At 49.3% G+C, this 24,716-nt stretch overlaps 14 protein-coding genes across 14 annotated transcripts; 10 read left to right on the top strand and 4 right to left on the bottom strand.

Annotated features, from left to right (window-relative positions):
• The first annotated feature begins 186 nt into the window (after window positions 1–186).
• FOIG_12557 (uncharacterized protein) lies at window positions 187–1,889 on the top strand. The gene has a single exon (XM_031213470.1). It carries the CDS (start codon window positions 257–259, stop codon window positions 818–820), a length of 564 nt encoding a protein of 187 aa, XP_031056801.1. The 5' UTR covers window positions 187–256; the 3' UTR covers window positions 821–1,889.
• Window positions 971–1,597, bottom strand: FOIG_12558 (uncharacterized protein; the record flags this gene model as incomplete). The annotated part of the gene is made up of 1 exon (XM_031213471.1): window positions 971–1,597. One exon carries the CDS (start codon window positions 1,595–1,597, stop codon window positions 971–973), a length of 627 nt encoding a protein of 208 aa, XP_031056802.1.
• A 136-nt stretch (window positions 1,890–2,025) lies between the features above and the next one.
• Window positions 2,026–3,442, top strand: FOIG_12556 (uncharacterized protein; the record flags this gene model as incomplete). Its single annotated transcript, XM_031213469.1, has 3 exons — window positions 2,026–2,080; window positions 2,152–2,253; window positions 2,301–3,442. 3 exons carry the CDS (start codon window positions 2,026–2,028, stop codon window positions 3,440–3,442), a joined length of 1,299 nt encoding a protein of 432 aa, XP_031056800.1.
• A 354-nt stretch (window positions 3,443–3,796) lies between these two features.
• On the top strand, window positions 3,797–5,177 carry FOIG_12555 (uncharacterized protein; the record flags this gene model as incomplete). The annotated part of the gene is made up of 9 exons (XM_031213468.1): window positions 3,797–3,841; window positions 3,894–3,934; window positions 3,984–4,037; window positions 4,085–4,091; window positions 4,143–4,187; window positions 4,234–4,391; window positions 4,439–4,495; window positions 4,543–4,897; window positions 4,944–5,177. The coding sequence occupies 9 exons, from the start codon at window positions 3,797–3,799 to the stop codon at window positions 5,175–5,177; spliced, it is 996 nt and encodes a 331-aa protein (XP_031056799.1).
• Window positions 5,178–6,658: 1,481 nt separating this feature from the next.
• FOIG_12554 (uncharacterized protein) lies at window positions 6,659–8,111 on the top strand. The gene is made up of 2 exons (XM_031213467.1): window positions 6,659–7,858; window positions 7,907–8,111. The coding sequence occupies exons 1-2, from the start codon at window positions 6,806–6,808 to the stop codon at window positions 7,997–7,999; spliced, it is 1,146 nt and encodes a 381-aa protein (XP_031056798.1). The 5' UTR covers window positions 6,659–6,805; the 3' UTR covers window positions 8,000–8,111.
• A 478-nt stretch (window positions 8,112–8,589) lies between these two features.
• Window positions 8,590–10,174, top strand: FOIG_12553 (uncharacterized protein). Its single transcript, XM_031213466.1, has 2 exons — window positions 8,590–8,893; window positions 8,941–10,174. Exons 1-2 carry the CDS (start codon window positions 8,745–8,747, stop codon window positions 10,028–10,030), a joined length of 1,239 nt encoding a protein of 412 aa, XP_031056797.1. The 5' UTR covers window positions 8,590–8,744; the 3' UTR covers window positions 10,031–10,174.
• Window positions 10,175–10,310: 136 nt separating this feature from the next.
• On the top strand, window positions 10,311–10,804 carry FOIG_12552 (uncharacterized protein). Its single transcript, XM_031213465.1, has one exon. It carries the CDS (start codon window positions 10,348–10,350, stop codon window positions 10,678–10,680), a length of 333 nt encoding a protein of 110 aa, XP_031056796.1. The 5' UTR covers window positions 10,311–10,347; the 3' UTR covers window positions 10,681–10,804.
• Window positions 10,805–11,255: 451 nt separating this feature from the next.
• Window positions 11,256–12,036, top strand: FOIG_12551 (uncharacterized protein). The gene is made up of 3 exons (XM_031213464.1): window positions 11,256–11,374; window positions 11,422–11,554; window positions 11,604–12,036. The coding sequence occupies exons 1-3, from the start codon at window positions 11,270–11,272 to the stop codon at window positions 11,942–11,944; spliced, it is 579 nt and encodes a 192-aa protein (XP_031056795.1). The 5' UTR covers window positions 11,256–11,269; the 3' UTR covers window positions 11,945–12,036.
• Window positions 12,037–12,205: 169 nt separating this feature from the next.
• On the bottom strand, window positions 12,206–13,184 carry FOIG_12550 (uncharacterized protein; the record flags this gene model as incomplete). Its single annotated transcript, XM_031213463.1, has 3 exons — window positions 12,206–12,613; window positions 12,666–12,949; window positions 12,998–13,184. 3 exons carry the CDS (start codon window positions 13,182–13,184, stop codon window positions 12,206–12,208), a joined length of 879 nt encoding a protein of 292 aa, XP_031056794.1.
• A 369-nt stretch (window positions 13,185–13,553) lies between these two features.
• On the top strand, window positions 13,554–14,351 carry FOIG_12549 (uncharacterized protein; the record flags this gene model as incomplete). The annotated part of the gene is made up of 1 exon (XM_031213462.1): window positions 13,554–14,351. The coding sequence occupies one exon, from the start codon at window positions 13,554–13,556 to the stop codon at window positions 14,349–14,351; it is 798 nt and encodes a 265-aa protein (XP_031056793.1).
• Window positions 14,352–14,576: 225 nt separating this feature from the next.
• On the bottom strand, window positions 14,577–15,902 carry FOIG_12548 (uncharacterized protein). The gene is made up of 2 exons (XM_031213461.1): window positions 15,380–15,902; window positions 14,577–15,327 (listed from the first exon to the last, which is right to left on the bottom strand). The coding sequence occupies exons 1-2, from the start codon at window positions 15,644–15,646 to the stop codon at window positions 14,737–14,739; spliced, it is 858 nt and encodes a 285-aa protein (XP_031056792.1). The 5' UTR covers window positions 15,647–15,902; the 3' UTR covers window positions 14,577–14,736.
• A 1,206-nt stretch (window positions 15,903–17,108) lies between these two features.
• On the bottom strand, window positions 17,109–19,151 carry FOIG_12547 (uncharacterized protein; the record flags this gene model as incomplete). Its single annotated transcript, XM_031213460.1, has 8 exons — window positions 17,109–17,241; window positions 17,296–17,458; window positions 17,506–17,590; window positions 17,638–17,708; window positions 17,756–17,771; window positions 17,822–18,550; window positions 18,599–18,895; window positions 18,942–19,151. The coding sequence occupies 8 exons, from the start codon at window positions 19,149–19,151 to the stop codon at window positions 17,109–17,111; spliced, it is 1,704 nt and encodes a 567-aa protein (XP_031056791.1).
• A 664-nt stretch (window positions 19,152–19,815) lies between these two features.
• FOIG_12546 (beta-lactamase) lies at window positions 19,816–21,465 on the top strand. The gene is made up of 4 exons (XM_031213459.1): window positions 19,816–20,459; window positions 20,504–20,795; window positions 20,850–21,049; window positions 21,106–21,465. The coding sequence occupies exons 1-4, from the start codon at window positions 19,935–19,937 to the stop codon at window positions 21,319–21,321; spliced, it is 1,233 nt and encodes a 410-aa protein (XP_031056790.1). The 5' UTR covers window positions 19,816–19,934; the 3' UTR covers window positions 21,322–21,465.
• Window positions 21,466–21,702: 237 nt separating this feature from the next.
• FOIG_12545 (uncharacterized protein) lies at window positions 21,703–24,576 on the top strand. The gene is made up of 3 exons (XM_031213458.1): window positions 21,703–21,933; window positions 21,984–23,808; window positions 23,857–24,576. The coding sequence occupies exons 1-3, from the start codon at window positions 21,807–21,809 to the stop codon at window positions 24,404–24,406; spliced, it is 2,502 nt and encodes an 833-aa protein (XP_031056789.1). The 5' UTR covers window positions 21,703–21,806; the 3' UTR covers window positions 24,407–24,576.
• Window positions 24,577–24,716: the final 140 nt, after the last annotated feature.

Genomic DNA, 24,716 nt, shown 5'->3' with positions numbered 1-24,716 from the left:
TATGATGAGCACCGGCGTATTGACTCCCAATGCATGGCAACCTCGGTCCTGTACTCATATCATGCCAACAGGTCCCCAGTTGTAGACCTCGGGTTCTTCCTCTGATTTTATGGTTGTTTGTCAACCCCAGGACCATGACTGAAGGATCTAAAAGCATGGCGTAGAAACTACCACGTCTATGTCGCCTTCGGGATACAGAGCGCGGCCGTTGTGTTGACCTTCGGTAAGGCTAGTTGGCCCGTGCCGCGGAAGCCGGATGACTGATCTTCATAACTCTCGTCAACCAGACATGACATCACCTCCTCACCGCTTTCGCACTGCCATCATGGCTTCCAATCGCTATCCAGTTTACAAAGTCAAATCGCATATGGCCCTTCCAGATCCGCACATGCCGCCCGGTCGCTTCCATCACGCCATATTCGTCGAAACCAGCGACAATGGCTTTGGTACTCTGTACCATGTCACTGGCGACGTCACATCAGCAAACGGAATGAGCTACGAGAGTAGAGATTCACCTGATCCCGCTCAATTAGAAGGCTTCTATTCTAAAGAATTGCTGGGCTATACTGGCTCCGACGTCCATCCACAACAGTGGAGTTCGGTTCTCGCGTCACTGCCGACTCCGCCTCAGCAAAAAGCGTCAAACCCGAAGAACCAAGGCCGCGTTGAGCCTTTTAAGGAAAAGGTTGGCGGTTATGAATATGTTTTTTATACCGATGGAGAAGAGCGTAAGCCTCTTTGGAAATGTACTGAATGGGTTGAGTGGTACGCTATTCCTGCTCTTCACGAACGCGGCCTTATTCAAAGCGGTGATCAGTAACTACTCTAACATTACATCTCCTTGTTCAATAGTCCAAGGTTTCTAAATTTCTAGTACATTTTCCTTGTAGATTACGCATCTTGTCTGCGTTGAGTACAGCAGTGAATGTAGCTGTCTCGCCACTTTCCCATCGACAGGAGCAAGAGATGCTCACAACGACAAAGCCATTGTGGCAAGCAGTCCAGCGCATCCTGCAGCCAAAGAAAATCTCAAAAGTCTCGAACCGCCATTCGACTCCGCCGGGGCATCAGCGGTGGCCGTAGAACTGCCTGTTTCCTTAGAAACGGATTCCGTACCCTCAGCTTCACCCGTCGCCGTAGTAGTAGTCGGATATTCACTCTTGAGCTTCTCCAACCCAGCAGTAAGCGTAACTCTCCCATACTCAAACGTCGGACCATAAATCTCCCTCAAATCCGACTGTTCCTTGTAGGTCTTTGGTCCAATTGTCGAGGGACCATTAGCCGGTCTGTTAATCATGGTGCAGTCCTGTGCAACAGATCTGCTCATCTCACAGTGGAGCGAGTAAAACCACTTTGTACCATCTTGTGGCTCCGTGATGACTACATCCATGGTTCCTGTTGGGTCTGCGCTTGAGGCGAGGGCTTTCTCGGCCCATGGACCCAGGGTGATAGTTTGGCCGTTTCTTTCACAGCTCTCGGCGTCGGGTGGACAGTTGAGAAGATATGTTGTTGCTGTCGCGTCTGCGCCTATGACTTTTCCATGAAGAGTCATGGCGTCTGAGGGGACGAGGAGCAGCTCTTTGACTGATGTTGACATTCTGATAGTGTTGTGGCTTGATGGAAGATGTCAATAATTGAAGACGATGCGGCCTGGATGTTGCGTATGATAACACAGAGGCGAAGTTTTATGTTGTTTAATCAAGTATACAAATGATTGAGTTCTTGCAGCGGCGAGAATGAGGATGTCAGCAAATGCGAAAAATAAAACAGGGCGTCTTCACGCGACCAAGTCCGTGCCGCATCCTTAATTTCGCAGAGTGGATCATGGAACAGAGTCTCAGCAAACAATATCATTGAAGTCAATGCGGAAATAAGAAGGAAGTCAAGGAATAAAAACCAAATATGTATGTAGATACCAGAATAGAAGCCATCTCTAGGTATACAGCGACCTCGTGTTATATCAAAGACATGTTCTCGTGGCTCGTGCATACTCAACCCTGCCATCCCCTCCTAGACTTTCCGAAAATGGGTCAGCCAATTCTCGCTCTTACACCAATCCATAACGATGTCAGTCTTGTTCGTACTTATATATATACTAAAAGGTTTGTTACACTAAACTCTCTGCAGCAATGGACTAATCCTGATCTCTAGGAAACGCCCTCCGCCGGTGTTTGTCAAACAAGCTCAAGGCGGAGGATGTCACGTTTCTCGAGCTATTTTCACGCATTCTCATTGGTCGCAAGACTTGCCCAGGTCCGTCAAGCAACTCTTCAATCTGGCATTATCTAACTTCAACAAAGATGAAATCTCAAGAACACTAGAAAGAGGCATTGATGTCGAATGGGAAGATATTTATGATCTAGTTAATCCTTTCGGCGACACAAGAGGTCGCTCATTCAATAGTGTTTGGACGTTCGACCTCGACAAGGACGTTCTCTTTCTCACAGAGCATGACAAGCTTTGCTCGGCACCTCTCAGCCTGGCAAGAGATAGACTACTTACCTTGGACGACTTTGAGCTGGTTAGATCGCCTACCGAGGAAATCGTAGAAGAGATTACTGTGCCAGCACCGTACTGGGATTTTCAATTTGATTTTGATCAGAGAAAGAAGGCATTCCTTGGCCGCATACTCCGAGACTTTGGTCATACATGGCGCCATTTACTGCGGAGAGAAATAAATAATACCACATTCATGAAGCTAGCATATGCCGTTATCTGGATTATAAGCATGGACTTCGGTTTAGTGGAACGTACAGGATTTGAGCACGTTGGTGGTCGTGGCGGACGATATGTCGGAGCGGCAGATTTGTCACGATGGGACGCACCAGATAAAGCGATCGTCCAGGTTGGCTCACGCTGGTTTGTCTTGGCACGATATATTCGCAAGGGCCTTGCGATGATACGAGAACATATGGGAAGCCTCGCAGCGATCGCCGAAACAACGACTGGTACTGCAAGCTACGCAATATTGACCCTCAGGCAAATCGTCTGCTGCAAGGTCCACGAAGGCGACTTGGTGTACACAAGACCAGAGCCATTATTCAGCGACACACCCTCCTCTGATTCTGCCATCGACCTTATCCTCTTCGCATCGGACATACGTCAAGTAGAACCTAAGCCTTGCAGGCTCAATTGCCTCCCTGTCGAGATCCAGGATAGAATCCTTCTTGGTGCGGCAACAAGAAGCTTTGCAGCAGCGAAATTGGGCGTTGAATTTTCTTTAGGACCGCCATTGTCCTGGGCTGACCAACGCAGGAAGATCAAGCTGGAAGAGGTACTGAGACATCGGACAGAGGCATCACCCGTCGAATCTCAAATCGTTTTTAACGGGGTGATGAGTAGTTTGTCATATAAGTGCGAGGCAGTACCTATAGGTTTCAAGGTCGACAGAAGCTTGCTTCCGGCGCCTCCTCGTCTCACGGTTGCTGTGCCTTCGCCATAGAGTTTCGGCTCGGCTGGATCGGGCCAGCACCATGATGCGCAAGGTTAATTGTTTCTCGACTTTATCGACAGGCGCAAGTAGTCTGCATTGCTTAATAGTCACCAAATCAATTACATCAATTACAACGAACTAAGCTTCCTCATGCAACTCAGTTTTACATATCTCATCGTTGTTCTTGCAGCCTGTTCATGACAAGTCCCCGCTCTTAATGCGAACAGCTTCCGATTATGGCAGACAGTACAACCCTGCGTTGGTCGCCCGCCACGCAATGATCTGATCAAGGCGGCGCCCGCAATTTAGCAAAAACACATTATCGCGCATCCATTCCATCGAGACTTTGAAGCAGATGGTACAATGGCGCAAGCAGCAAATGAACACGAAGAGCCTCTTCAGGCAGATGTACGCTTTCCTAGGACGGGTCCGAATAGTGACTGTTTGCTGATTCTGCTAGGATGCCGCGTCTTTGAGCCATGATTCCGCCTTAGCAGCGTCGTACGTTGCTTGAAGCCAGCAGCGGGATATTCACTGACCTGTTGTCTAGTCTCGAGTCAGGGAGTTATCTTACTTCTCTCAACTCCAGTGTCTTGAACTATAAGTATGTACCGTCACGAGAGTGCGTCCGTATCTAACGATTTGATACAGATACGAAGTGCGCTTGGATAGAAGCTCTCAGAAGATGATTTCAACTGATTGGCTTTAGAATGGACGGCGATATCACGCATTCCGTGAGGGCGCATACCTGGTCGTAAGTAGAAAAGCAAGAGTTCGAAACGTCTACTGACAAGTATAAGCCCAATGATGATGAAGAGCAAGACAGAATGGATCTAGGCCATCACATCTACCGTCTTGTCCTCGGTGGCGATCTCTTTCTCGCGCCTATTGGCGATAAAGTCAAGCGAGTCCTTGACCTCGGCACGGGAACAGGTATCTGGGCCATGGATTTCGCCGAGTACGCATCCTCTCAACCTTCACCGACCATCACTTACAGAATTCCAGCGAATATCCTCAAGCCGAAGTCCTTGGCACCGATTTAAGTCCCATCCAACCTCCATGGTACCCCCCCCCCCCTCCTAAACCCATATCTTCTCTGACATCCCCAGGACCCCACCAAACTGTCTCTTCGAAGTCGATGATTTCGAATCAGACTGGCTCTTCCGCCAACCCTTCGACTTTATTCACGCGCGCGAACTAGAGGGCTGCATCAGCAACAACGCCCAATTCTTCACCCGCGCTCTGCAGAGTTTAGCGCCCGGTGGATATCTTGAAATGCAAGCTGTTCACTCAGAGTTCAAATCCGACGATAACACGAAAGATAAAGCTGATAATGCGCTGCTTTGGATGAAGACTATGGTTGAGGGGTCCTCAAAGTTTGGAAAGCCGTTGAATGTGGCGCCGGAGTGGAAGAAGCAGATGGAAGAGGCTGGGTTTATGGATGTTGAGCAGAAGATTCTCAAGGTAAGTACTATCGTTGTTGTTGAGATGTTTACTTATGGGTAAAAAGGTACCGATTGGATCTTGGCCTAAGGATCCGAAACTTAAAGAGATTGGAAAGTTTCAGTCTGTGCAGGAAGCACAGGTCATCACGTCGTATACTCCTGGCATCTTCTCGCGTATTCTTGGATGGAGTGACAAGGAGATTCAGGTGTTTATGGCAAAGGTGAAGAAGGATCTTTCAGAACCGAGTATTCATCTTTATCTTCCAGTCTATTTCATCTGGGGAAGGAAACCGGAGTGATGAATTGGACTTGAACAAGATGCATCAAAGACTCGGGATGACATGACGGATCATTGTTAGTCCCAGTTTGAGATCTCATGACTATCTGTGCTAAAAATGAATGGAACTTGTTTTTATCTTGCCGCAAAGAATGCTATTTTATCAATTTCTAAATCGCAGCTTTGTCTTGATTCATTCCATTCGAATTGTAATCCCTATCGATCCTTATCTCGAGATATTGATAAGCCTTGTCGGGGTGTTCTGGTCCTCGCTTTCCTGCCCGGGACTTCAAGAACTATTATTTGTATTTGCGTGGCGATCGTTCGAGAGAGCTAATTGCAAAGGAAAAACATATGTAGAGCTTTGCTGACTATGCATAATCTATTGCTGAAGAATACAGGGCTTATGGCTGTTGTTTGTCACCTGAGAGTTTTACGCAGACTGCGAAATCTTCAGATCGTGGTGCGTTCGTCTTTTCCTGCTGCTTCTGTTAAACATATGAATGCTTCTTAGCTCCTTGTGTGTCCAGGTATTTTGACTGCGTTTCTATCGTTCACTTTCAATCGGATTGCTACCAAAACAAAAGGCATTGAGGTCGCGTCCAATAAGGATAGAAACATCAAGCTTGTGTGGATTACCCCAATGTTAGTGGGGGCGCTTGGACATGCATCCCTTGGTATCAATTATCATCCCCATTTCGTTCTCTGTTGTACTCCGTAGCATTATTAGTTTCTTAACATCTGAGTGGTCTAGATGTTCTGTATGATTTCCTAGTTCAATTAGTCTCGGTTTTGTAAGCCTCTTCATCCTGTTCATGCTAAATTTTAGCTAGTTTTTGCGATGGACAGTAATTTCAGCTTCGATATGAATGGGGCAAGTTTAAAAGTGGCTTTCAACTCTATTGCACATTATCAAATTACAGTCTTTCTCTTCTAATAAATCGGATAGCGCGGACGCAGGAGCATTACACCATCCATGTTGGGTAAACTGAAGTGCGCCCAATCACGGCACTTGCAGACATTGGGGGCAATCGTGGGGGATTGCGCCATCAAGAGGCTCAGCAGACAAGGACACAATTAAGCGTAATTAAAAACGAACCAAAAGACAAGCTTAATAGTCTAAAATGACCGTCCGATAGGTGGATAATCGTTCACGACTGTCATCGCGCCAAGCTCATTCGTATATGCGGCTATCAATCTCTCCAGCGGATCCAACGGTGATGAATCGTCAATGCGACACAGCTTCCCAATTCAGCCCAGCACAAACGAACAGTTCGGATGAAAACCAACGGTCCTAGCCGGCGTAAACATCTGGATTGGAAAATACACTTCGATCGCTCAGGGGAGAGAAACCCCCATCTTATCCGGTTGGCGGAGAATAACGGTCCGCCGGGATAATCCGCGGTGGATGTAACTGTACACGGTAATTGACCTAATCAATATGAAACGTCCGTCTTCCAAAAAAAAGATAATGGATAAGCTCAAGGTTAAAGAATTAAGCTTATTGGTTAGAGCGGCTGCTAGACACGGAGAAATTCCCTCTCTAAAATGACGGTGGATCTCATCGAATGTTGCAACGTTGTTTAAATACCTAGTTCAACGCCCAGGTAAATTGCGAATGCTTCGGTATCGACAATCTCATCGTTCATCATGAAGTTCCAGACCCTCCTCACCGTGGCCTCGGCCAACCTCGTCCTCGCAAACGATCTCCTCGCCAAGACCGCCGACTCATGGATCCGCAACAACCAAGAAACCCAGCGCGCATACTGGTACGGCCGCGCAGTCGTCTACGAGGGCATCGAGGCGACCGTCGAGTTGACCAAGAACAAGACCCTGCTCGCCTGGTACCGCGAGCAGATGGACGATGTCGTATCGCCCAACGGCACCATCATCAACTATGACTTGACCAAGTACTCGCTCGACAATTACCGCATCGGTATGAACTTGCTGTACTGGTACAAGCAGACTGGTGAGGAGAAGTACAAGGTTGCTGCGGATTTCATTCGTGATAGAATCAACCAGCATCCTAGGACTCCTACTGGTGGGTTCTGGCATCGCTCGCCGACGTACCCGGATCAGATGTGGCTGGATGGCATTTTCATGTGTGATAGCTTCTACGCTGAGTGGACTGCTGAGTTCGATGCCAAGAACACTACGGCCTGGGATGACATTGTCCTTCAGTGGGACAAGATCCAGGAAGTCACCATCGACAAGGAAACCGGTCTTCCCGTCCACGGCTTCGACGAGAGCAAGATCGCTGTCTGGGCTGATCCGGAGACCGGTGCTTCACCCATTGTTTGGTCCCGCGCCGTCGGCTGGTACATCTGGTCCCTCATCGAGGTTCTTGACGTCTTCCCCAAGTCTCACCCCGGCTACAAGCGTCTCGTCACTTACTACAAGGATCTCTCGTCCGCTCTTCTCCGCGCCCAGGGTCACGAGTCTCACCTCTGGGAACTCGTCATGAACAAGGAGTACGAGGGTGTCGAGGGTAACTACGTTGAGAGCTCTGCCTCCGCCATGTTCACCTACGGCTGGCTCGCTGGTCTTCGACGCGGTCTTCTCGATGAGAAGACGTACACCAAGCCCGCTAAGCAGGCGTACAAGCGACTCATTCGGGACTTTGTCACCAACAACAACAACGGAACCATTACCTGGGAGGGAACCGTCGAGGTTGGATCGTTGAACAGTGATGCTTCTTTCGAGGTAAGTTTGTCTCTCTTGTGATTTTATGGATTTAGCTGACTGTTGTAGTATTACACTGAGGTTCCTGTTGTTCCTAACGATACTCGCGGTATGGGACCTTTCATGATGGCTATTTATGAGTGGGAGCGTCGCAGCAAATAGGCGTATGAATGATCTTATAGACGTTAGACTATAGATTGAGATAGAGTTGATGATCGATAACCTTTAGTGTACATATTTAATTCAAGTGCTCTGCAGCACGTACATTTACTCACTTTACGTTCCGATTTCACCGTGATTTTTACTGTCTTGATCCTGCATGAGTCTTGTGCCTGCATGAGTGTCATTATGAGTTGGTGGCGCGTATTTGGCTAGTGCGTGATCGCTGAGGCTTGAATGGATACGCGACGGATTGGCATAAGCCCGTTTATTTCCGGAGACAGAAGAAAAGTTACGATTGGCTCGCTGCCGTTTTCGCTATTAGACTCCGATTCCATTCCATACAGAATCTTGATGCTTTCACATGTCACTGACGAGCATAATGTGATTTTTTGATTCTCAGGTTTCAGACGGGACACGAGAATTGGTTCTGATGTTAGAATGTTGAGTGATGCCATTAGCTCATGTGCTATCAATTGCAGACTCGCATCGCATCTACCCGTAGAAAATAAGGAAGGGATGAGTTAACCGATTTCTCTTCCGTAACCTTTTGACATGCAGTGAGTATTGAGTTATCATAAAAGACAGAATCGATCTCATTCCGACGATTACACATTCCAGCCTTCTCAAAATTACGTCATGGCCCGCATCCGTCCTACGTCATGTCTCCCCGTCATCTTTCAGCCTCGTATATTTGAATCCACCTCAACAACAGCAACAACACAATCTCACCAAATCATCATTCACAATGGCAGAAGTCGCAGCAGGTGTCATCGCAGTCGAGCAAGTCGTTTCAACCGGCCTTGAAGTCGGTGCCGCAGCGACTGTAGCTCGCCCTACGCAGCCGCTCACTGCAGTCTTGAGCCAAATCGCTACGACTCCAAAAGAGGATAATTCGTATGTTTTCCCCAAGGCACGTCCATGAATGATGCTTACGGGAATAGTTTATCGCTTGCGAGATCTCACCATAGCGTCAGTGTCATCGATGGCAGAGCTTACATCTTTGGCGGTAAAAGAGATGACGGTCAACTTTGCAACAACGACATCCACGCTGTATCCATCGGCGATCATCAAGGCGACGGTGAATACGCGTGCTATCCCGCAGTAGGCGACGAAGGCCAAATCCCCCCCCCACGCATCAATCACGCCTCTTGCACGCGTCGCGGCACGCTCATCATCCACGGCGGCCAAAACAGCGAAGACGAACCCGTCGACGATGAATTCACCCTTTGGGAATGGGAACCCAAAGCCGCGCGATGGTCTTCAATAACCGCTGCTGGAAAAGCGCCTCAATCCCGCGACGGACACCAGATCTTCTACGATGTCAAGAAGGATAGTCTTATTCTTCATGGCGGGTATGAGAATGACCAGCGTACAAAGACAACGTGGTTGTTTGACTTTACAACGCGCCTGTGGCATCCTTTGCCTGATGCGCCTGCTGAGCCTTTGGCGGCGCAGTTTGTTGAAGGGACGCTGTACTCTATTAGTGCAGAGTCTGATGTTCATGGGTCGGTGCACTACATCAAGCCTGGTTCAATCCAGGATGAATCTCTCGACACGCTACCAGAGTGGACAACCGTCGATTTCCCCTCCAACCCTCTCGTCCCCGGCCCTCGCCCCCGTGTCGGTAGCGCTTTGATCCCCGTAACAACCGGCCACGGGCGCCGCTACCTACTCTACCTCCTCGGCAGCCGACAAGACGCATCAATCTCCAGCGATAAAGCCTACACTGAAGAACATCCTTTCTACTCCGACATGTGGACATTGCAACTTCCCTCCGATGGGTATAGTGCTACACGAGTCAAAGATGCTATTCGCGAGACGATCCCGGGTGTTCAGTCGGGTGCGTTTAGTTGGCATGAGCTTGAGATTGCGCCGGCGGAGATGACGCAGGAGGCGGGCAAGGTGCACCCGGGACCGAGGGGGTTCTTTGGAGCTGATGGGTGTTTAGATGGGAAGGGGGTGCTCCTGTGGGGAGGTATTAATGCGAAGGGGGAGACTGAGGCTGATGGATGGTTGTTGAAGATCTCTTAGAGGCCATAATGTTAGTGTATTAAAAGGACGAAGACAAGGCAAACAACAAGGTATACGGGCAGATTAGTCAACGGATGTAACTTATAACAGGAAATAAAAGGCATTATATCTAAAAACAATTAAAATATGGTATTTTTGAGGACATCCTCACATTGTCTGAAGTCATATCAACGACTTAGGAATGACTGCATTATGCCGTCAACTCAACCAATGACGTATTACCTTAGTCATCACAAAACTCATCATGAGACTCTTGGTGGCCAGACTTTCAACCTTCATCGTCTTATCCATCGAAAAAACACTACAACATCAACAGAATGAAGCGCGCTATGATTACATCAAGTCTCCGGGCGAATGCGACAAGAAGTGCCTTTCATACAATCGCTCCACGCGCTTCGCCAAACGCACCCAACGCCGCGAAACCTCAGCCAAGTCAAGCTCAACCAAGAACGACAGATGAGTCAAGCAAAGAAGTGTCAACAACAAAGATGGCGCCTCGAAAAAAGACCAGTGCGGAACTTGATCAGGAACTGAGGGAGAAATTGGAGGGTATGTCTGGTGAAGGAGGAGGTGCGGGGGTAGAGTATGAGAATGGCAGGGCGGAGGGATTGAAGAGAGGCGTCAAGTCGAATATGTTTCGGGTGATATGATTGTTGGAAGTCTACTCCTTCTTATTCCTGTACAGTATTTTCGGGCTCCTATCAGCAGGATATCTACGGTCAAAACATTTTGTTCTTGTTCTGTAAATACGAATCCAATTCATCCTGTTCGCAAATGTAACGCGACATCACATCCGCTGGACATCATTCACTAGTGAGACTGGCTGTCCATGGACGCTCATCTGGATACGCTTTAATACGAACCCAGCTAATCGATTTCATGACTCTTCGCTGAGTATTCATAGTACAGTAGATGAATAAGCTAATACGAGACGGATGATATTCACAGGGCTCAAACGGCTAACCGGCTCTCAAACAGTCTTGGCCAGACATGCTCACGATTCATTGGCCATTTCAATCCAAAAATACACGATGAATCCTTCGGCGAAGGCACAGAGCAGCTAACCCTCAATTCTTGAACCCAATTCGCTGGGTTTTATCGTCCCCTGCTTCTAATTTCCAGACCCATCCTTCAACCAATCATCGTCTCTGCCGGCTAAGTTCAATCAGGGGCTTTAATGCCTTACTTAAATCCGCGATATTCGCTGCGGTTTTCTCGTAAATCACCAATATCGACAAAATGGCTCGTCTATCTAACATATTGATGCTTCTTGGCGTCTTGGGCAGCTTTGCGGCTGCTCAGCGGTATGATCAGGAGAAGCAGAACAAGGATGCAACCTGCAACGTGAGTCAAGCTTTAAACTGGTGCTAATGATACTAATGCTATTGCAGAATAACTGCTTCTTTAAATACTTCACCAACAAATGCAACGCCGATAACCCAGCGTGTGTCTGTACACTAAAAGACATGCGCGAGAAGTTCTTCTGCTGCATTGCCGAGAACTGCGCGGATAACGTTCTACCAGGTAAAGTCTCCCCATCAATTAACAGAACTATGGCTGATTTGTGGAGCAGAGCAAATTGAGAGATCTTCGAATGATTGCGATGCACATGGCATTCCTTTCACTTTCGACGCTGAAGCTGTTTGTGGAATTAAATTGCCTGTGTCATCTGAGACGGTGTCTGTTTCGGCGACTACCTCGGAAGCTACTACTGTTACCAAGGCGAAGGCTTCTGAGACTGTGACTACGACTGATGAGAATACGACTGTGGCGACGACTACGGCTACGGGTACTGAGAGTTCAGCGGCGAGTCAGACTACGTCGGGGGCTGAGGCTACTGTCACGGATAACAGCGCTTCGAGAGCGAAGGGCATGGTTGCGGCGGCGGCTATTGCGCTTGGTGTATTTATCTAATATCTTGTCATATCCGTGTCATGTTCATTGAGGTTTGTTTCGTAATTGAATCGATATTACTGCCATGCCTATCCTATAGGCGATCGTCCGTGCCATAATAACGATATGATGACCATGAGAGATCACCAGTTCAGATTAGCGTATGATTTATACCGTGAATCTATGTGAGCTTGGCTAAAGGTATATACATGAATGAAACGATGGCGAGAAGCCGTCTCTGTCTAGAACATGAGAAGCCCAGCGTTAATAGAATGCTCTGATCTAAGGCTCAGGTGGCTGAGGCTGAGCCGCAAGCTGAACCGGCGTGAGATTAAGCCCGTTTGATCCCAGAATAAGCCCATACCCAGAAGACCCAGCACTCTCAATGTAGAAATAAGGACACAGGCCACTCGCATCACAGATAAGCATGTCCCGATCGTAATAGCAGAACTTGCCCTGGACCTGACAATCAAGCTGACCAGAAGTGCCGAGCTCACAATCAATGGGTGCGTATCGAAGATCGGTCTCGTCAGGTGAGCAGCCAACAATGTCGCCGAACTGCTGACCCGTTCGGAAGTATGCGCACAGGAGTTGATTCCCGTTGACGAGCTTGCCGCGGCCGTTGACGACGAATGTGCCGGTGGCGTAGTTGGAGTTGGGGTTGTTGAAGTAGATTGAGCCGCCGGGGGGCTTCGGAGAGGGCGTCGCGGGGAGGAAGTGGGGGGGGGGGGGGGGTTCGCACTTTGAGAGGACTGCTGGCGTCGACGCCTTGGTTGGGGTAGATGTTGAATTGGGTTGATTCGGGTCTCTCCGCGGTGGTGGTTGTAGTGGCTGCTTCGGTGGTGAAGGTTGTCAAGTCACTGGTGGCAGTCAAGAGTGTCGTTAGATCGGAGGTCAGCGTCGCGTCCGAGGTCGCAGTCGTGGCGGTCCCAGTCTCGGTCTCGGTGATTGTCACGGCAGTAGACTCGGTGCTTCCGACCAAAGTAGTGGAATCAACAGTAACAGTTGTACCCGAGCTCAAGGCGGCTGTATCAATTAGTTGATTAAATTCACGCGTTGAAGCGATTGACTTACACGAAGTTGTAACGGCAGTGGAACTGGGAAACCCAGGCTCGTGTTCGTTCGGACACATGCCACAGGGACGAATGGGCCAGCTGGCGCTGGCACTGGCATCGCACGCAGCCAGGCACCATCTGATTCCATCCGTGTATTTCTCACATCGGACATCTTCTAAATCTCGCGTTCGTCTTCGACATCCCATAACCCTCCTTCTTCACAACACTTTCCATCATCTCATCTACCAACAACCTCATCGGCATCGCAAGATATCGACATCCATCGCCAATCTATATCGTCCTTGTCAACTCTACCACGCAACTACGCTAATTCATACTCGCAAAAGCCCTTCACTATCCTTCATTAAGTTGGTATGTGTCATCAACCTCGACAAATCTTTCGTTCTGACGGTGTGACAGTATAGTCTTGTCAAAGTCAACGGACGCCGTTTCAATCATCAATCCAGTACATCAAGGCCAAGCAAACTTTGTGTTATTCCTTCGCAATATCCGAATCCGGCAGATCTCTTGGGACTGGAAACGCTCACCAGGCTGAGGACGGAACCAGTATCAAAATGGAACGAGGATTTGACAGCGAGTATTTCGATCAAGGCTTGACCGCATATTTCTCTGGTCAAGTTAATCCCGATCTGCTACAGGTCGGCTTCGCTGAGAATGAAGCAATCCCTGCTGTGAAGGCAGTGCTTTCATCACCGGATACCATGGCGGCACCTGAATCACACCGATCGCCATCTCTTTACGATATCCCACCGTTTATCGCCGCACATATCCCTCCTCAAGGCAATGTTGATGAGATAGACGTCAACTCTCGTGAGAATGAAGCAAACCCAGTTGTGAAGGTTGAGCCTTCGTCGCCGGATACCATGGCGGCACCTGAATCACCTCGATCTCCGCCGCTTTACGACATTCCACCCTTTTTCGCCGCACCCGTCATCACCCCGCCACAACCGGCGCCTGAAGAGATGGAGCGACCAATCCCTTCTCGCCAGCCTTCACCTCGAACCAGCCCCCAGCGAAACCCCCTCAGAAGTCCCCTCAACGGTCGCGGCACCCGCCGCGATCTCCAGTTCTTCATTAACCGCGGTAACCAGCGACGCGCGACTAGTCAGGCTCAATTGTCCCGTCGACATCGAATGCAAGAGCAGCAATTCGAGCTGCGACGGTATCAGCGTCATGTAGACGAGCTCCAACGACAGCATGAGCAGCGGCTGCAAGACGAGGAGAACGCGCCTTGCAACAGCATGCCTGTGTCGCGGAAGCGTAGGTACCATGGTGCGCCGCGGTATGTTGAGAGATTCAGCGTTCGAGATGAAGAGGAACGTGGTCGTCTGAGCCCATATGACTTCCATTAAGGTACCCCCGGAGCATGTTGATTGGTTGGCGATTCCCACCAGACTACCCTTTACGGCGAGGTGTAAAGACACAACGAGTATTTTTGGCGTAAGGCACACTGAGTAGAAAGGTCCTTGAGAGGACAGAGGAAATCCTTTGTCAACAATGGAGTAAGTACACGATATTGCTGATGGATTTTGTAGGAGAAAGAATTGTTGAGCATTGAGGATCTCGTGTTGATCAGACGGGGCTATACTAGTTTGGCACTAGGCACGTTACGGGAATGGCATGTCTTGATGAGAAACGGTCAATGAGTCACGAGATAATGTTTTGATAGAACATGAATGAGACCAGAATAATCGCTTTTCAAATTGAATGCTATGCAATGCGACACTTTTGAGCAACCTATAATCGGTTGGCAATCTCCTCCAGTAACTGCAACTCCTCCTGCATGAGGAACAAATTCTGCGGCAACACCAAGTTCCCACCAGGCTTCATAATAATCTCCCTCCCATCATGCCTCTCATGCCTCTCCGAATCGCTCTCATCTGTTCTCTGCCCCTTCTCCTCGTCAACACTCTCCCTCTGCCCTTCTGTCTTGATCCCCTTCAAGTCCTCCGGCGTCCACCAATAAACCGGATAAGCGCGCTGGATGTTATTAACCAACAGCGCAACACCAAACATTATCGTGCAGTTGAATAACACAACGGGAATGAAGAACCAGCCGAGATCGAGAAGGCGGTTGTCGACGACGGCGAGAAGGCCGGTTGCACCGGCTGGGGGATGAATTGTTTTTGTTAGGGCCATTATGGACGTTACGGTGGCGCAGGATATGGCGCCGCCGAGCCATTGGATGGAGTGGAAGTTTGAGCTGAGGAGGAAGAGCTTTCCTATGCTGACGCCTATTGTGGCGGCGATGATTTGGCCGCCGAAGAAGTTTCGTGGCTGGGCGAGGGGAGATTCGATGGCGTAGAATTCGAGAACAGCGCCAGCGCCCTGCAAAGCATTAGTATCAACCCAGAACACGTCAGTGTGACGTCGAACGTACAAATGATCCAACGATAATAGGAGCGCCTCTCTCGACAAAGGAGGGAATGCGCTCCGACGCCAACTCAATCACCGACAAGGCGATGAATATTCCGATGAATGCCCATATCACTGGTACGATTGTCCCAATGCTCTTTGGTTTATCGCGTCGGTATCCAAAGATGTATGCGACAGGATACGGAATATGTTGCCATGGCGGCGATGGAATATATGGATTGACGTATCGATCGATATCGAAAATCCACGATGTCGGGTTGAGACGCGACATGAGATCTGAGATGATCTGAGATGGAAAATCCGGGGTAATCAGGTGATGTATGAGATTCAATGATGAGAGAGGGAAAATGGGTCGAAAATGAAATGAAACGTCGAATTAGTAATGATGTCGTTTTAATGCGTCAATGTTTGTCCCAGCTCTGTTCAATGAATGTCTGACGATACCCTCAAGGAAATGACAATGAATCAGTGCAGGCCAGCGCCCTTATACCACTACCCTAAGCCGCGGAGATGCACTAAATGACAACATAGCCTTCCATAATTCCGAAAAACACCAGAACCAGCGGCAAAAGCACAGGCAAAACAAGTGAGTAATACAAGGCCGTTTGAGCCGGGCTCGTTTTCATTGGCATCTTCGCGAGACGATTTCGTAACAGAAATTCAATGCTGGACGGTTAACTGTGGGTCGTTTCCCCATAGTTTCCTATTCCGGTTGGACAGCTTTGCTCACGGGGTTTGTTCGGTGTTGCACGTTCCGAAACTATGACATAATGAATTAGTTTGGCTGGTATTATTTATCCCCTTCATTACCGAGGGAAGAATCTGATCTTGTGAATGATTAATGGTGGATATGCGATCGGATACGCCGAGATCAAGATCTGTTGAATAATCACTGTTGAAGGAACAGAATCGTTTTATTTTTTTTTTGGGGCACTGCTGTGAATCGATGCGCGTCGCGATTGAATACCTACGAATTACCGAACATTGCCTGTACAGCCGGGTTACCCGTCAGAACATACCCGCCGAGGAGATGCAGGTACAATTTCGGCCTGTCACATCTTGAGATGTTCCAATTGCGAAAAGGATCTCAAGATTTGGATCTCGGGAATACGATGCGATGCGGAACTGCCGGATGATGTGCGTGCGATTGAATACGGTGCCATTCACGCGATGCGATGCGACCTGAGTACAAATATGCGGAACACCTGCTTCAGTTAGCTCAGATGCAGTCTTGTTGGCAAAGGGCAGATGCTATGTCCATTTACTGTGCAGGAAAAATTAATACGACGCGACGACATTGCGATTGGCATGCGACCGCTGGAAGATAGTCAGGTAATTGATGCATCACGTAGCCGAACGCGACACGGTATTCGTAGTTCGCATGGGTCTTGATTGGAGCAGACATCAAGAAACATCACCAACGCGACATGGAAGTAAGCGCATGACTTGCGATCGAGAATGATGGGCAGCTCATATGCTTGTTCAAAAGCCACCAAGGCCAAGCAACCTGTCAAAGACTCAGATACTATTACGACGAGCGAGCTTCCAAGTACTGCATATGCGCATGTTGAAAGACTCTGAAGAAGCAGACATCACTCCAATGAACCCAATGCAATGCGCAATAGTATGAACAAACAGAATCATGAATTGCATAACTAAAAAGCCAAGGTCTACCAACACTTCATACTCCAGCAAGAGCTCGAGATAGCCAGAGTACAAACCCCTCGCCAAGTCTATTTATTCTTGACGATCTCAAAACCCTTCATAGTATCAAGCGCCTCACGAATCTCAATCTTGTACGCAGGAATACCACCAGAGTAGCAAACAGGCTCGTAGATCTTGCCAGGGATAGAGCCGCCCATGTATCTATTCACATCATCAGCAAATGGTCATTCAATTTGTAGTGGGAAGTCGACTTACGTGGAGCGAGTAGTAGGGAAGAGAGTCCTGTTGTTAAGCTCGACGATGTGCTTCTTCCATTCCTCGCCGGCCTTCTTCTCGGGGTTGATGTACTTGATGTTGTTGTTCTTGATCTTGTCGATGCAATCGACGATCCAGCGGCCTTGGACTGCGACGGATGTAGCTGGGGACTGTTAGCGAGGAAGATATGACTGCTGACAGAGGACTTACGGCCGTTGCTGAGAAGAGTTGGGCCGTGGGGACCGTAGATATGGAACATGTTGGGATAGCCGGGGGTCGTGACGCCGAGGTAGGTCTATACACGTTAGAGGTGATGTGAAGGTTTTGGGAGGAGATACATACCGTCGCACCAGTCTTCCATTCCTTCTCAAGTTCAGCGCCCTCAATGCTCTGAAGACCAAGCTGCGTCATCACTAAAATCATTAGCATACTCAAACCTCTCTCGGAAAACCGTACTCACCACCAGTGACAACATCCTATACGCGTTAGCATGAGTCCATCATCCAAGAATCGCAGAATGACTTACAAATCCAGTCGCAACAGCAATGACGTCAAATTCATGATGCGTCCCATCCTCGAGCGTAATACCCGTCTCAGTAAACTCCTTGATCGCATTGTTCTTGATATCAACAACATCCACATTCTCCCTGTTGAACTGCTCGTAGTAATCATACTCGAGGCACGGTCGCTTGATACCAAAGTAATGCGGCATGTTATCCACAGTCGGCGCAAGAAGATCTCGCTTCTTAGGATCACCGATCCTGTTGCGCGTCTTCTTAGCCCAGAACTTGTAAGACTCCTTGTTTGCCTCAGCGTTGAACAAGTTATCCTTGTACACCGCAACCCAGTATCTGAAACCGCCATCCTTCCAGACCTGCTCGTACAGAGCCTCGCGGTCTTCGGGGGTGTCGTCAAAGGTGTTCTTCTCGTACCAGTCGTAGTGGAAGCCAGCAAAGTTCTCCTCGCGGTAGCGGAAGAGCTCGGGGTAGAACTTTTTGCTTTGGTTTTGTTCTTCGACGGAGGGGTACTTGCGGCGCATGGGGACGGCGAGGTTGGGGGTTCGTTGGAAGACTTTGAGATGGCCGGCTTCGGGGCCCCAGGCTTGGGTGATCTGGACGCCTGATGCGCCGGTGCCGATGATGGCGCAGCGCTTGTTGGTGACGTCGACCTTTTCGTCGGGCCAGAAGGAGGAGTGATGGATGATGCCTTTGAACTTGTCCATGCCGGGCCAGTCGGGGATGTATCGACGAGCAGCCTATGAGGTTAGTCTCAAGTCACCATTGATTATTGTAGGTAGACTTACAAAGCCAGTTCCTAGGACGAGATACTTGGCCTTGGCGACGCGACCATCAGCGGTGCGGATATGCCAGCGACCACTCTCGGTATCAAACTTGCCGCCTACAACAACAGTGTTGAAAGCGATATCCTTCTTGACGCCAATTACCTTGTCAACATGGTCAAAGTAAGCGCGAAGATCAGCGTAGGTAGGATAATTGCAAGGCCAAGTCCAGGTATCGTAAACCTCGGGCCAGCTGAATTCGTATTCAGGGACTTCGGAGTCGACACCAGCACCGGGGTAGCAATTCCATCGCCAAGTACCCTATCCTGTTAGTCTTTAATCCTTAGGTTGGCAGTTAGTTACTTACTCCAGTATCGTTGCCGGCTTCGTAAACAACAGTCTTGTAGCCGCGATCACGGAGAGTCTTGAGCATGAAGATACCAGCAAAGCCAGCACCGACGACAAGAGCGTCTACTTCGAGATTATCGGCATAGACACCTTGATCGCCATGATGCTCGACGGAGTAATCCGTAAGTTCAGTGTTGAACTTCTTGTGAACTGGAATTTGCTCGCCCATTGTAAAAGTATAGTTAATAACAGAGTAATGCTTGAGATGAAAAGACTTGCTTGTGATGAGAATGCTTTACTTTACTGGAAACACAACCAGTTTATAAACATTATTCTTCATATGCAGTTGGTCCTGCATACCTCATCAAATCGAAACACCTGCATCTCTGTGAAGCTCTACAGTAGCATCATGTGAAAGACCGGCCTCCGTTCCGCCCTGCGTAACTGCGTACCCGCATCCACCTCGCCACAACTCAATGCCAGCTCCGTCATGCAATACTACCAAACGAGACACAGCGAGGTTACAGCACATTGTGTTCCCCGCACGTTCTACCCCGGATCGAACCCCACGGGGCCTCGGACGCCATCAACTGCCGAGCGCACGCGGCGCCGCATCCTCAGTCATTCGAGATGCTTGTTAAGCTGGAGCGGGTTTTGCTGTTTTACCCCTCGTCTGTGCACTCGTATCTGCGGGTGCGGGTCCGCAAGGTTGGGGAAAGGATCTACACTAGAATCCTTGGTGTTTTTGGTCAAAAGAACTCAGTTAGATTGCGCAAGGGCGGGGTTCGACAGAATAGAGTAAGGTGCTGTATGCGGGTGTATCCTGTCATATGACTTAATAACCTTTGTGAGCTGGTCGGACCATGGTTTCACAAGCTAAGGCTACACTATCATGGAATTAAGCGCATTGCGACTAGCAGTATAAATAGATAGCTTCACTAGGGTATTGCAGACAGTTCTGTAACAATTGATCAACCCATTCAAATCTCAGATTATACGTGTACTGCCCAACATGCCTATCAATGCCCAAGCGACATCCAAACTGCGCAGCATAATCGACGATGCATGCGCCGACCAAAAGACTGGTATTCCCGGTACCACCGTCGTACTGGTCGACAAATCCGGTGAGATATTCGCTCATTCAGCGGGTACGCGCGGTGTCGGGACCAATGAGCCCATGACGCTGGATAACATCTTCTGGATCGCTTCGTGCACCAAGATGCTTGCTGGAGTTGCGTGCATGCAGCTCGTGGAACAGGGAAAGCTGAAACTCGATGATGGCGAACATCTTGAGAATCTTGTGCCTGAGCTCAAAAGTTTGAAGGTCTTGAAGCCTGATGGGAGCTTTGAGGAGAAGAAGAACCTGATTACACTGCGAATGCTGTTGACGCATACTGCGGGCTTTGGATATACTTTTTTTAATGAGCGGTTGAGAGACTGGAGTCATCCTGCTGGTATCGATGAGTTTTCTGGTCGCATTGAGGATATCGTCAAGCTTCCTCTTCTGTTCCAACCCGGCGAAGGCTGGGAATACGGCGTAAGTTCGCTATCTGTCTCATTCAACGTCAACTAACGTCTCAGGTCGGAATTGACTGGGCTGGCATCGCGCTTGAACGAGCCAGCGGTCTGCGTCTCAACGATTATCTCCAGAAGAACGTCTTTCAGCCTCTGGGCATCAAAAACATGTCCATGCTTCCCGGTAAAGAGATGCGCGCCAAACTAGCTCACATGCATCAGCGAGACGCAGACGGTACACTGCGAACGCGCGACCATCTCCAGCGTCTTCCTCTAGTGACCGACAATGCGAGTGAAATCGCTTCAATCTTCCATAGCGGCGGCGCGGGAATGTTTGCGCAGCCCCAAGAATACGGCAGTAAGTGAACACGCTTGACATATTGTGCGGGTGAACGGATGCTGATTTCAACAGAGGTTCTTACTGTTCTGCTCAACGGCGGAACATGTCCCAAGACAGGCGCTCAAATCCTCAAGAAAGAAACAGTCGATCTCATGCTAAGCAACAGCATCGAGAAATTCCCTAACTTCAGCCGTCAGCCCATCCCAGCTGCCAAACCAGATCTGACCAACCCAATCGGCGAGTTATACCCCGTCGATGGAAATCCACCCCAGGTACGACGCTCCCCCGCATTTCAGCAGACACTATTTTACTAACCATCGGACCGCAGGGCTGGGGATTGACTTTCATGCTTACCAATGGAGGCTTCTCAGGGCGATCAAAGAGCACGGTTCAGTGGGCTGGTCTAGCTAATCTCTGGTGGTGGGCTGATCGCGAGCATGGCGTTGGGGGTATTGTTTGTACGCAGATTCTGCCGTTTGCTGATGCCAAGGTCTTGGGACTCTGGGCGGCTGTTGAGACTGAGATTTACAAGGCTGTTCTGTAGATGAGATGAGATCTGAGCTTGCAAGGATTTTAGGTAGTTGAGTCAGAATGAGAGAGTCAGTTAAGACATTGCGGCGTGGCCCATTCAAAACTTCACAGCCTCAATGCTTCGCGTAAAGTTACACATTGACCTCGATATTGGAAGAGTCTAGAAACTCTGCTCATCTCGATCTACACAGTGAAATCATTAAAAATGAGGCTGCTGCTAGTCGTAAGCCAGCATTTCCCAGGGGTCCCCCTCCCTCCAAACCAACAGAGACTTTGACTGGCTGCACTAAACCAAAACAGCAAAGAACGCGGGGAAACAAACGCTCGGATCAGGTGGGAATCCGGGGGTCCGGAGGGTACGGGGAGGGGCTATATCTGCAAGGGAGGGGAGACCTTTAACCCAAGTTCGCCCACTTTTGGCATCAGTGCAATTTTCCACGCTACTATCTTGCTCCAAGACCCCTAAATCGGCATCATCATTACGGATTCGTGACAGCCATGAAGAGAACGCAATATGCCTGCGATCAGTGTAGGAAGTCAAAGAGGGGCTGCGACGCTCCGCCATTGGAGATTCCGAGAAATATGGACCCTCTCCGTGATGGCAAGATGATTGTAGGCGAGAAGCGTGAGTGCCCCCGCCTGAGCAGTCTCTAATAGCGCTGACAAATGGCGTAGCACCTCTAGCTCAATCATCGCCGTGTTCGTACTGTACCAAGACTCATAAAAAGTGTACCATGAACTGGGCGTGGACGCAGATTCAGATTTCTTATGCTCTTGCTGCGGCTGCGCGGGGAGAACCAGGTATTGAATGCATTGTCCCCTCGAGACGGGATTCAACTTCTACACGACGAGAATCGACATCAACGGAAAACACGCGCGATACACCGAATTCTGTAATCCCGGATGATAGCAGTTTTGATGCCCAATCAGCAGCACAATCTTTTGTTTCGCAATCACTCCCTCCCGTGCCGGTCTTTTCAGAAATCGACACGAGTCTAGACGTTCCCTCATTTCTCGACAATTCACTCGATGCGCTACCATTTGACTTTGTGCCTGAACAAACCGAGCCTGTTGACTCTAATTTCTACGGCATTCAATTTAAGGATCTCACTGCGCCGGAGGAACCGTTGAGTGAGCCCTGGGAATTCTTCAAAGACTCGACAATGCCGCCTGAACTTCAATTCGACGCTGCGTCCATGTCGCAGTTCCCCACCGTTAGTCCTACGGAACCAGCGCAGTCTCTCATCGCTGTCAGCCCGAATAATGAGAAAGACTGGAGAAGAACGAAACGGCGTCGTGTGTCGACTGCATGGAGCGATACACAGAGCAGTTCGTTATCGTCGTTCACTATGGATCAATCGATGATGACAAGGTCCAACAACCTGATGATCTCGACGAACCTTTTACAGATTTATCACGATGTGCTGGAACATAATTTATCGTGTTGGTTGAATGAAGTTACGTGTCCATTCGGTCGGCAGCAGAAGACCGTGTCTCAACCAGGGAATCTTGCAGAATGGGGATCCTCATGGACGAATCGAGTTCTGCGACGCACCATGAACCTCGATCGTGTAGCTCAATCAACGCAATTGATTCATATGACCCGCCAACAGGATTCAGCGACTGCCAAGGCTCTTCATCTCTGTATCATGGCTTTCGCGACGCAATGGGCTCAAAGTTCACGACGACACAGAGAACGATATCCCTCGCTTGATGACATCGCAGAGGAGAACCCACTGAACGAGTACATGGACGATTTCAAGGAGGAATTCGATCGACACCTCCAACGCAATATCTGGGATCAAGCACGACGCGCTCTTGACGACGTCGCAGACGTTGAGTCCTACCGCGTCGTCTGCGCTGAGATGATCTTCGGTCTTACGCAAAAACCTCTTGATCCCGAGGACACAGAGCACAGCGATGTAGATACATCAGGTTGTTTCGAAGACGTATACGACATGCAGTCCGTCGCCGACGAAATCGCCAGCATTATCGAAAACGACGGTCCACCAATCTTCATGGAGCGCGCGGCCCGAAGAATGCACACTTTAAAATACCGGTACGACGCTGAGCGAAAAGGTCTCACCAAAGGCCGCAAGCGCGCCAACCTCGTGGCATCAATGAGCAGTGAAGACGCCGGGACCGTGAGTTTGTTATACTGGTTGACTGTCATGTTTGATACGGTCAGTTCGACGATGAGTGAGCGACCGCTTGTTGTGGTGGATGCGAATAGTCAGCATGATGATGCGCGTGGTGATACGGATTGGAATGTTCCGCTGTTTATTCAGGATAGCCTTGAGAAGCCGAGGCAGAATGTCCATTGGCCTTGTTCGTATGAAGAGGCTGCTGAGGCGGTTACGAGATCTGCGCCGGTTAAGGTGTTGATGTTTCGACATGTCGCATATTTGCAGAATTTATTGAGGCAGGGAGAATCTGGGGAGAAGGTTGAGGAGTTTATTGAACGCTCTGCAAGGGTTTATCGATACTGGAACACGACATAGTAAGTCCGCACTACCTCTGACTCTTATCCTTTTACTAATTTGTTCAGTGGCACATTCTTCCGAGAACTTCTTCAGAACTACAACTCCATCCCAGGGCGCATCCAAAGCTGGTTCATCTGCATCTGCGCCCACTGGAACCTCGGCGTCCTCCTTCTCGCCGATCTAATCCACCACATCGACGAAAACGCCCTCGGCCTTCCCGCCCCGAGCCAATCCCGCTCCAACTGCAAATGGGTGATGCGGATCCGCGAGCGCAGCGCCCGAGAGCTATCCGACCTAGCGCGCGTGACCGCCCCGGACAACAGCACCTTTATCGTGCCAACACTCTCAGAATTTCACCACGCTATTAACCAGTGCATGATTCTCACTGAACCGTGGACGGTTATTCTGATACGGGCGTTTTCAAAGGCGGCGAATTATTGGATGGGCGAGGTTAATGAGCTGTTGCAGGTTGATAGGGCGGGGGAGGAGTTGGAGGAGAGGTTGGGGAGGGGGGAGGAGTGTATCAGGATCTTGTGGATTTTGGGGAAGAAGAGTGATATTGCGAGGAGGTGTGCTGAGACGTTGAGTAGGGCCAAGACGAGGCTGCCGGTTTAATGGAGTTGGGGTGAAATTGATGCTATACCAGAATGGTAATGAAATTATTGGACTTGGTGGGGTAAACGTATGCAGATCACAGGCGTTACAGGCAATGGTGGATATTAATCAAGGCATAGGTCATGGATAAAATTGATATTCTTCTTACGATGCCCTATACACTACAATTATCTATCTCTAATTGACACAGCAACGTTGAAAACTCGATAGCCTTCAACGTTGAAAAACATAACCCGACCAAGCCTGACCAATCCGTGTTATGAGTCGCAGCAACTTGAGCTCTAATTGGCGCACCATTCTTCAACCAATT

The sequence above is a fragment of the Fusarium odoratissimum genome (assembly GCF_000260195.1).
Source record: "Fusarium odoratissimum NRRL 54006 unplaced genomic scaffold supercont1.27, whole genome shotgun sequence".
NCBI lineage: Eukaryota > Fungi > Ascomycota > Sordariomycetes > Hypocreales > Nectriaceae > Fusarium > Fusarium odoratissimum.
This window is presented reverse-complemented; position numbering and strand designations above follow the sequence as displayed.

Coding starts and splice junctions, on each gene's coding strand:
- FOIG_12554 (XM_031213467.1), top strand. CDS start 6,806: ATGAAGTTCCAGACCCTCCTCACCGTGGCCTCGGCCAACCTCGTCCTC. Junction 7,859..7,906: donor ACAGTGATGCTTCTTTCGAG/GTAAGTTTGTCT, acceptor TGACTGTTGTAG/TATTACACTGAGGTTCCTGT.
- FOIG_12545 (XM_031213458.1), top strand. CDS start 21,807: ATGAAGAGAACGCAATATGCCTGCGATCAGTGTAGGAAGTCAAAGAGG. Junction 21,934..21,983: donor GATGATTGTAGGCGAGAAGC/GTGAGTGCCCCC, acceptor CAAATGGCGTAG/CACCTCTAGCTCAATCATCG. Junction 23,809..23,856: donor CGATACTGGAACACGACATA/GTAAGTCCGCAC, acceptor TAATTTGTTCAG/TGGCACATTCTTCCGAGAAC.
- FOIG_12553 (XM_031213466.1), top strand. CDS start 8,745: ATGGCAGAAGTCGCAGCAGGTGTCATCGCAGTCGAGCAAGTCGTTTCA. Junction 8,894..8,940: donor ACTCCAAAAGAGGATAATTC/GTATGTTTTCCC, acceptor TTACGGGAATAG/TTTATCGCTTGCGAGATCTC.
- FOIG_12548 (XM_031213461.1), bottom strand. CDS start 15,646: ATGTCGCGTCTCAACCCGACATCGTGGATTTTCGATATCGATCGATAC. Junction 15,328..15,379: donor CTATTATCGTTGGATCATTT/GTACGTTCGACG, acceptor AATGCTTTGCAG/GGCGCTGGCGCTGTTCTCGA.
- FOIG_12546 (XM_031213459.1), top strand. CDS start 19,935: ATGCCTATCAATGCCCAAGCGACATCCAAACTGCGCAGCATAATCGAC. Junction 20,796..20,849: donor GCAGCCCCAAGAATACGGCA/GTAAGTGAACAC, acceptor TGATTTCAACAG/AGGTTCTTACTGTTCTGCTC. Junction 21,050..21,105: donor TCGATGGAAATCCACCCCAG/GTACGACGCTCC, acceptor ATCGGACCGCAG/GGCTGGGGATTGACTTTCAT.
- FOIG_12557 (XM_031213470.1), top strand. CDS start 257: ATGACTGATCTTCATAACTCTCGTCAACCAGACATGACATCACCTCCT.
- FOIG_12552 (XM_031213465.1), top strand. CDS start 10,348: ATGAAGCGCGCTATGATTACATCAAGTCTCCGGGCGAATGCGACAAGA.
- FOIG_12551 (XM_031213464.1), top strand. CDS start 11,270: ATGGCTCGTCTATCTAACATATTGATGCTTCTTGGCGTCTTGGGCAGC. Junction 11,375..11,421: donor ACAAGGATGCAACCTGCAAC/GTGAGTCAAGCT, acceptor ATGCTATTGCAG/AATAACTGCTTCTTTAAATA. Junction 11,555..11,603: donor CGCGGATAACGTTCTACCAG/GTAAAGTCTCCC, acceptor TTTGTGGAGCAG/AGCAAATTGAGAGATCTTCG.